The 9,533-nt window shown below is 32.8% G+C and overlaps 1 protein-coding gene across 3 annotated transcripts in view; it reads left to right on the forward strand.

Moving 5' to 3' along the window:
* Positions 1–5,470, forward strand: part of ATP11B (ATPase phospholipid transporting 11B (putative)) — a 121,425-nt gene extending 115,955 nt beyond the window's left edge. For 2 of the 3 annotated variants that reach the window (XM_082692305.1, XM_082692306.1), the window contains one exon: positions 1,827–5,470. In XM_082692305.1, coding sequence (XP_082548431.1) covers positions 1,827–1,908 — 82 coding nt within the window. In that variant the 3' untranslated portion in view covers positions 1,909–5,470. The remainder of the gene's footprint in view (positions 1–1,826) is intronic. The other variant, XR_014300959.1, reaches the window with a different exon arrangement.
* Positions 5,471–9,533: the final 4,063 nt, after the last annotated feature.

Consider the following 9,533-nt stretch of genomic DNA (forward strand, 5'->3'; position numbering starts at 1 on the left):
TCTGTTACAAGATGTAGAAGCCTTTGGATATTTGTTCTATTAACCTATTAAACATAAGAGATAACAAGCATCACTTGAGAAATACAACTAGGGCTTTCATATGCACATTATTCCACTGATTAAAAACTTTTACCATCCAGGCACAAAAATTGTTACATTTTATTAATTGATGTTTTCAAAGGAATATGCCATATTGCAGGCTTTGTTTCAAGTGTAGCATCATGATGCTATATGAAGGATATGCCATGTCGTACACTAAAGGCTGTACTTCAGCAATAAATGATTTTCTTTATGCATTTTACCAGCAATTACATTATCATAATCAAACCTTTTTTCCTAAATAGAAAGGACTTAATAGTTAATATGTAGGTCCATATTTAATGTTCTGTCAAATATGACATTTAACATATGAATGCACATGCATGCTTTGAAAGATAAAAAGAAACCTTAACTAATAAAATTCTCCTGTGTAAGCAATTGTTGGAAAAGAGGAAAAACTAATAGAAAATACTGGCAATTTGGGAATGGAAACTTGACTCCTGATAATTAGGGTGTTGGGAGTTACGTTTTGTCATACCTATCTAAGCATACTTTTTCTTGGATAAATATTTTTAAGAAATGTTCGTAGACTCTTTCATTCATTTATTTTATAAATACTGTCTGCTATGTACCAGTTGAAGTTCTAGGTACTAAAAAGAGACGGTAGTGAACAGGCCCTTCCTTAAACTACAGCTTTTAAGGTTTTCTGGAAACTAATAAAATTAGAGAATTTGTGAACTATTAGTATGGTTGTAGCTTATTTGTGTTCCTCTTTGCCAACTTTGTAAAATTTCTAGGTTCCAAACTTCATTATCACTGTGCTTGCTTAATTGATTTAAACTTAAACTATATACACAATCTCAAGGAAACAGTGAATATTTGATGAGTGGATTTAAGTCATTTTAAATGCTAGTCTCTTCCTCTAACATCTTTGTTTAGGAAAATGGAAACCCTGGAAAAAAGTTACATAAAATGTATTTATTGTTTAGTACTTTTAGTCCTTTAAGAAAAGCCACCTTTGACTTGGAAATCCTGATACTGTCCTTGAAATGGGTTAGGCTCTTGTAAGCATGGAAGGCTATTTCTGGTCTTGAGTTATTTTAGCTTAAGTTACTAGAGCTGCAAATAAAACGTTATGTAATTAATTGCTTATAGGCCTTATTATTCAGACAGTAGTTAAATTTTCCAGACCATTGGAGGTTTATTTGTTCTCAGTTAAGTGAAAACCCTACTGAGTCTCAGCTGTCTTTGATACCTACTGAATAAACCATTTACTGCATTCAAGCTAATTATGCTAAAACCTTTAGAATAGAATTTATAGGTGAAAAGAAATAGTATAATATAATATGAACATATTACCATTTAATTCTAAAGCTTTTGGTAAGTGGAATGTATGTTTGCTTCTGTAATGTCAAAATATAGCCTAGTTGTTTTCAGTAAAACTGGCTGTGCATAACTCTTATACTTATTTTTTATTGTATTGTTAAGATTTTAAGAGCATCTCCTGCTTTACTACTTACAGAAATTGTTTTAATGCTAATGAATGTCTGAATTTTAGCTAACATTTTATATAATGAGTAGAGCATTATTTTTTCCAAGTTTTTGTATTATATAGACTGGTCATTCAAGGCTAGTAGGAGAACTTCTCCTAGCTCTTAAAAATGAATCAATACGTGATTATTTTAATATTCAAATTGCATTTTTGATCCTTAGTTTTAGAGTAAATTTTTGTCTCACTTAAAACATAGGTACTGGTGAGCCAAACTTTTCTCTTATTGTTACTTTAGATCTTGGAGTGCATCGGACCCTTTCTATACCAACGACAGGAGCATCTTGACTCTCTCCACAATGGACTCATCTACTTGTTAAAGGGGCAGTAGTACTTTGTGGGAACCATTTCAACTCCTTTCCTAAAATTCAGTGTGATCATCCTGGTAATGGCCACACTAGTTCTGCAGAATTACTTTCTAAAATTTCTCAAGTATTTCATACCCACTCAGAGTTATAATGGGAAACAAATAAAAAGCATTAACATAACCCCCTTTCAACCCCTTTCATTTAAATCCGAACATGTTAGAATTTGTGAAAGAGACATTTTCTATCTCTTTGGGTTGTCCCTCATGCTTATGGGACTCCTAATGGCATTTCAGCCTCTTGCTAAGGCCACTATATTTTAATATCAAGGTAGAAAAGGGAGGTAATTCCTAGCTAATTGTATTTTTTAGTATTAGTTTGGTTATCGAGTCTTCTATTCAAATCTGCTTCTGTAAATTATGCTGAAAAGTTTGCCTTGAAAACTCTATTTTTTTATTAGAGTTATATTTGAAACTTTTCATGCGAAAAGTTAATGTGAATAGAAAGGAATTTTGGTCCCTCAGTGACCCATGTTGTTAATTCTTTAGTGCTTTCTAAGTTCACAGAGCAAATTAGAAGAATGCATTTCCCATCATTATTTACTGCATTGTGGGTAGTAAATATATACCAAAACCAAACTTCTCTAAATACTATAACACAACCAGTAAAGTTAAGTATATACATGCAAAGGGTATATTATATATATAAATCAGGAATCAAGTCCATTCACCAAATTTCAAGTTGATGTTTACTAATATTTTTGTGATGGAATACAAAGAACCTATAGTGGGTAAATTATATACCATTAGCATATTATTATTTAATGTGTTTATCATTGGATCTTTTGCATGCTTTAATCTGGTTAATATATTTAAATTTGCCTTTTTTTCCCTCTCTATCTGAAAGCTCTGTTTATAGTATTTTATGACACTGTTGTAAAGTTCGACTATATCAATAAAAAACAAGTTTGGACAGTATTTAAATATTGCAAATATTTTTAATCATATAAATCAAAATATTAGGGTAATTAAAAAGATAAGAGCCTCTTTCTGTGGCTAATTTAGAATTGCTCTTGCCTTTCAGTAAGCTAGCATTTAGAATAAAGGATTTCATGTGAGAATCCTGTTATTTTTAGATTAGTGTATGTTATCTAAGTTACAGTAGACTACCGCAGTAAAGTAAAATCTGTCCTGTGTCCCATTACAAGGTATATTTTCAGGCATGCCTAAAGGATGTAAATGAAACAAAGTTTAAAGTTCTAAATCTTAAGGGTTAATGGCAGCATAAATTAAAATGCTAAGAATGATTAATCAAGTACATATTGCTGTATTTCAATACTTAATTGCCATCTTGAGTTTATCATATGATCAATGTTGTCATTTGTTTTGGTAAAAAGTGATGTCATTTTAAAATTTGGAATTGATTATTGGCTAAAGAGCTTACCAAGCTCTAAGTATATGATTGTGTACATATAAATTATATGGAAATGGTTAAATAAGGTTTCCAAAATTTTCTCTTGAAGATATAATAATATCTTTCTGTAGATTTATTCTTCAACCTTCCACCTCTTCCCATCTCATGAATATAAGACCTCTGGAATTGGGCTGGTAGGGAAAGAATGGTAGAGTCAAGAATTAAGACTTTACCTTGTTTGCTGACAAACTTTTTTTTTTTTTTTTTAGTTTTATTTTCTTGCTAACATAATGTTTGTTTCAATAATGCAAGGATATTAGATTATGAATTTCATCTTAAATATTAATGTTCATTAATAGCCCTTCTTTAACTTAGATATTCCAAAATTGAATTCAGGAATATACTATGATTCTGGCAATACATTGAAGGGATTATACAGTGTACAATGTATACATTTACCAATTCATGGTCCAGAAGAGGAAATATTGCAGAAAATATTCAGTTAGGGTAGTTTAGTGGAACATAATTCAGAATTTGTTTTTTCTTAGAATGTCTTATAAAATATTTATATAACAAAATGACATTTATAGTCCTGCATTACATCTTCCTTAACAGTTTACAGTGTTTATTTGCCATTAACCAAATTGACTACTGACACTAGAGAAGGACCACAAAACCATCAAGCAGTCTCTGACCAACTGCAGCAGGGAGGTCAGCCAGTCTATATGGTGCTGAAAATGGGATTGATGTAATTGTCTGCATTGACTATTTAAAGTTATTTAAGAACTCTATGTAAAAAAAAAAAAAAAAAAAGTAGATGGCATGTACTGATACGCTCATCCTACTCTGTTGAAAGCCTCTTTTTAAAGGAAAGTTAAAAGAGCTTTCTTCAGTTTATTTAAGAAAGTAACTATTGTCTATAAGCTTTAAGTAGTTTTCTAGTGTTAATACTCATATATTAAAACTTATTATTTAGCCAGTAATCACAAAAAAAAGTCCCCTTTGCATATTTCTTTAAAATTCTTCGGAAAGTATGATGTTGGGAATTAACCTAACTTAATCCTGCCAAAACCAGAGTAAGATGCTACATGTGTTTTTACTAATTGATGGTCTCAAATCTATTTGCCTCACTTTCTTACCTTTACCTACCTAGTCTGAAGGCTGTAGCCCTGAGGATAGTAGCAAGCACCAAGATGGTTTTCGAAATTGCCCATCAGCTGCTTTAAAAGATAACTCAGTACCTTGCCTCAGCTTTAGCAAGCAGTAGGTTCACCTTAGAGGATTATAGTATGGGCCAGGAGAACTACAGCTACCAGGCTTGCCATGGAGTTGAGAACAAAGAAGGGGAGAATTTACAGTTTGAATCTCTCTTAACTACCTTCCTCCTTGGGCCTCAGTCTCCATGATGTCCACAGGTTTCCCAGACCTAATCCAAACTCTGGCACTGTCCTGAGTAGGAGGTTAAACTGAGGCAAATCACCACATCAGGAAATTCCTTTACTCAGACCAGGCCTTTTCTGCTGTAAGACTGAACTGTGGGATGGGGCTTGTGTGGGAAGCTTGAGGCTCCTGTCTGACAGGCAGAAGTCAAAACCACTAAAAAAATTTACAGTTAATACCAAAAACATTTTAAATATGCTACTCTGAGAAGTTATTGGGGGGCAGGGAAAAAGGGAAAATCATCTATGCTTGTGTTTTCCTGTAAAGACCCCGTTGAAGTAGGATATAAGGAGGTATTCATAAAACAAACCACCAAAGAGTTATGTAAAACATGTTTTATTAATTTTGGTCCCGCTTCTGAGACATTTTTATTTCTATCTTGAAATGAGTCATCTATTTTCATAAAAATAGAACATTATTAAAGTGTTGTTTATGTGAGAACACTTGAATGGTTTTCCTACAAAAAAAAAAATAGTTAACAACTAATGATATGTTTGTAGTAATGGTGATTGTTAGATTTTTATGGGGAATCAGTAGCTGGAAATACTGTAGCAACACTTGGTTTAAAATCGAGGACCTCAGACACTGTGGCTGTCTAATAAAATCCTTTAAAATCTCTCTGCATTGTCAGTAAGTGTAGTTACTTATTGTATAGCTCTCGGTAATTTTTTTAAAGTTTATGAAATTATATTTATTGAATAAAAATTTTCCTACAAAATTAAAAGTGTTTTTTTTTTCATTTTTCATTCTTTAAGCATTTTAAGCCTCTCTCTGCTTGCCACAGCTAACATTGCCAAAAACTTTTTTGATGAAATTGTATTACATTTACCCTCCATACGGTACAGGAATACTATTACACCATTCACTGACTCCACTGTCAAAAATCTGTAAGTTTTTGGTTTACCCAGATTTTATAGATCAGTACAACTCCTGAAAAGGGGCCTGATAGAAATGTCCCAGCTGTAAAGACCAACACACTTGACTCATCACTCATGAAAAAACAGCCAAAATGAACTTGCAAATGAAAATATGTGCTTTTTAAAAAATACTGCTGATATGTCTATTTACATATAAAATATTCTGACCTCCTAATGACAATTTTTTTTCCTTATGCTTTCTCAGTTGCCATTTAAAGCACACACAACTGTTTAATATATGTTTATTATAAGGTAAGCTATTACATTTGCCTAAGTGTTATATATGCAAAGAGTGACAATGTATGATATATATTTTTTTTTATTTCTGAAATGAAATCATATCCTGGCATATAAATAATACCAAGGCATCTGTTTTTATTTAAAAAGTAGCTGAGGGTTTGGGCTATCTTTAGGGTAACTTCAAGTCTTTAACTTCTATGATACAATGTGAGGAGTAATGTTCTTTGAATTAGAAATTTGGGACAAAAAAATAAAGCTTTATGAGCAGCATTTCACCAGAAAATTTAGTGAATTCAGAAACAATTGAAGTTTTATTTTAAAGAGCTGACTCAAGGACAAACTTGTAAATGGAGATAGGTAAACATGTCTCTGTGAACAGCTCTTTGGAAGTGGTAGACAGCCCCTAATAAATCAGGGGAAATGGTTTGTCTTCAAGTAAAATTTGTGGACAGTTGATTGCATAGATTTTAGAATTCTTTCATTTTTGACAAATCTTTACATCTGTGATACTTACCTAATCCAGATAGAGAACTTAACACCATTTCAGAAAGTTCCCTTTTGCCACTTTCCAATGAATTCATTTCTCCTTTTCTCCCTCGCAACCATTTTTCTATTTTTTATTGTCACAGAGTAGTTTTACCTGTTCTTGAATTTCATATAAGTGGAATTATACATGTTCACTTCTACATCTGGCTTCATTGCTCAAAATGATTGAGATTCCTCAACGTTGTTGAGGAATATATACTTCGTTTCTTTTGCTACTCAGTAGTGTTGATTTCATGAAGACCATACAATTTATCCATTCTCTTATTTATGGACCTTTGTGTTATTTACAGTTTGGTGTGATTATAAATAAAGTTATGAGCACTCTTTCTAAACATGTTTTCATTTCTCCTTTAAGATAACTGGAATTTCTGGGTCTCAAGTTCAGTTTATGTTTAATTTCATGAGAACCTGCTGAAAAGTTTTCCAAAGTTATTGTATGCCATTTTATGTGCATTTGTATGCAGTTAAGATAGTTCCAGTTCTATTATATCTGTAGTGTGATGACTACTGATGCTTAACTCCTTTTCAAAATATGCTTATTGGCAGTTTCTTGTTTGGGGGTTTTTGTCTGAAATTCCTGTTCAAGTCTCTGACCATTTTTTCATTAGACTGCCTGTCTCATTACAGAATGGCTGGAATCCTTTTTATAAGAATGTAAGTCCTTTGTCAGGTGACTGTATTGCTCACATTTACCCACCAGTCTGTGGCTTGCCTGTATACAGTTGACCCCTGAAAAACGGGTTTGAACTGCTTGAATCAACCATGTGGATATTTCACAGTACTATAAATGTATTTTCTTAACATTGTTAGAATACAGTATGTAATATGTATACAAAATATGTGTTAATCTACTTTATGTTCTCAGTAAAGCTGTCCAATCCAACAGTCTGTTAATAGTTAAGTTCTGGGAAGTCGAGAGTTACAAGTGGATATTCAAGTGCATCAGAGGTCAGTGCCCTTGACCCCTGTGGTGTTCATGGGGTATTTTCTTAGTGGTGACTTTGGTTTGCAGAAGAAGTGTTATATTTTGATGAAGTCCTTTTTTTTTTTTCTTTTTATGGTTATATGGTTTTTGTGTCTTGTCTAAAATACACTTGTCAAACACAAAGTAATGAAAATATTTTCCTCTGAAAACATTACAGGTTTCACTTTTATGTCTATGATACATCTCCAGTTCACTTATATGTAGGATAGAAGGCAAGGATTAAGGATCTTCCTTCCTCCTAACCCCCATAAGGCTGTTTGGTTTAGCTCCATTTGTTGATAATATTCTCTATTTCCATTGAATTCATTGGGAGTCTCTTTTTAAAATTAACTGACTGTAGGGGCACTTGGGTGACTCAGTTGGTTACCCTAAGGTCATGGTCTCAGGGTTGTGAAATTGAGCCCTCTGTGGGGTTCTGCGCTTAGCACCAAGTCTGCTTGAGATTCTTTCCCTCCCCCCCCATACCCCTTCCCCTGCTCCTGCACACACACACACTCTCTCTCTCTCTAAAATAAAATCTTTAAAATTAACTGACAATAAACGTGGATCTATTTTTGGCTCTCGATCTATTCATTTGTCCTTGTACCAATAACACATATCTTGATTACTAGAGGTTTTGGGGTTTTTTAAAGATTTTTTTACTTATTTGAGAGAGGGAGAGATCGAGTATGAGCAGGGTGAAGGGGCAGGGGGAGAGAGAAATGTAGACTCCCCACTGAGCAGGCCAGAGCTCCATCCCCAGATGCTGGGATTATGACCTGAACCCAGAAAAAGCAGACGTTACTGGACTAAGCCACTCGGGTGCCCCTTGATTACTGTAATTATATACTGAAATTTGAAATCAGGTAATCAAAGTTCTCTTTGTCAAGATTATTATGGCTATCCCAGGTCCTTTAATCTCCATGTAAATTTTGAAATCAGTTGAGGGTCAATTTCTAAAAACAAAAAATCATATGATTTTGATTTGGATAGTTCAATTTGGAAACAAGTGACATCTTAACAATATTGAGCCTTCTTATCCATAAACATGTATCTCTCCACTTGTTTTCGGTCATCCCTAATTTATCTCAGGAATGCTTTATAGTCTTCAGTGTTGACATCTGGCAAACCTCTGTTAAACTAAAATTTGTTTTTTGATGCTATGGTAAGTGGAATTGTTCTTTCATTTATTTTCAAATTACTCATTACTAGAATACAGAAATGCAATTAATTTTTGTACTTTTGACTCTAACCTAAAACCTTGCTCAGTTCATTCAATTCTAGATTTTTTTTAATTTTGTGCAGAATCTTTTCAGTTTTCACAAAAACAGTCATGTCATTTGAAAATAGTGACAGTTTCAGTGTTTTTTTCCAATCTTCATGCTCTTTGTCTCTTGTTATTGCCTTATTGCTCTGGCTAGAACTTCCCTGGGGAATGTTAATTAAATAGATGTGGTCAGAACTGTGAATAGGTGTTGAATTTTGAAAATGCTTTTTCTCCGTTTATCAAGTGATCATCTTTGTTTGTTTGTTAGTTCAGTATTATGGTAAATTACCTCAGTTTATTTCCAAATGTAAAGCTAACTTTATATCCCTAAAATAAATTTCATTTTGCTATAAAATGTTCTTCTTTTATATATTACTGTTTGGTATAGTAATATTGTATTAGGAACTTTTGCATCTGTGCTTATAAAGGATATAGGGTTTGTAATTTCATTTTCTTTATAATGTCTTTATTAGGTTTTGGTATTAGGGTTATGCTGGCCTCATAAAACAATTTAGGGAGTATTTCTCCCCTCTTTTTTGAAAAGAGTTTATGTAAGGGTAATATTATTTATTTTAATATTTTGAATTACCATTGAAGTCATATGAGCCTAGAATTTTTTGTTTATGGGGATATTTTTTAGTAGGTGTTACTTTTTATTGCTGCTGCAACAGATTACCACAGACTTAATAGCTTCAAACAATACAAATTTATTATCCTAAATTCTGGAGGTTAGAAGTCTGACACAAGTCTCGCTGGAATAAAATAAAGTTGTGAGAGCAGGACCATATTTGTCTTCTGAGGCTTACAGATTTTTTTTTTTTTTTTTGTATAATTGACACACAGTAGTACATTG

This window comes from Mustela nivalis, assembly GCF_964662115.1.
Source record: "Mustela nivalis genome assembly, chromosome: 1".
In the NCBI taxonomy this organism is placed as follows: domain Eukaryota; kingdom Metazoa; phylum Chordata; class Mammalia; order Carnivora; family Mustelidae; genus Mustela; species Mustela nivalis.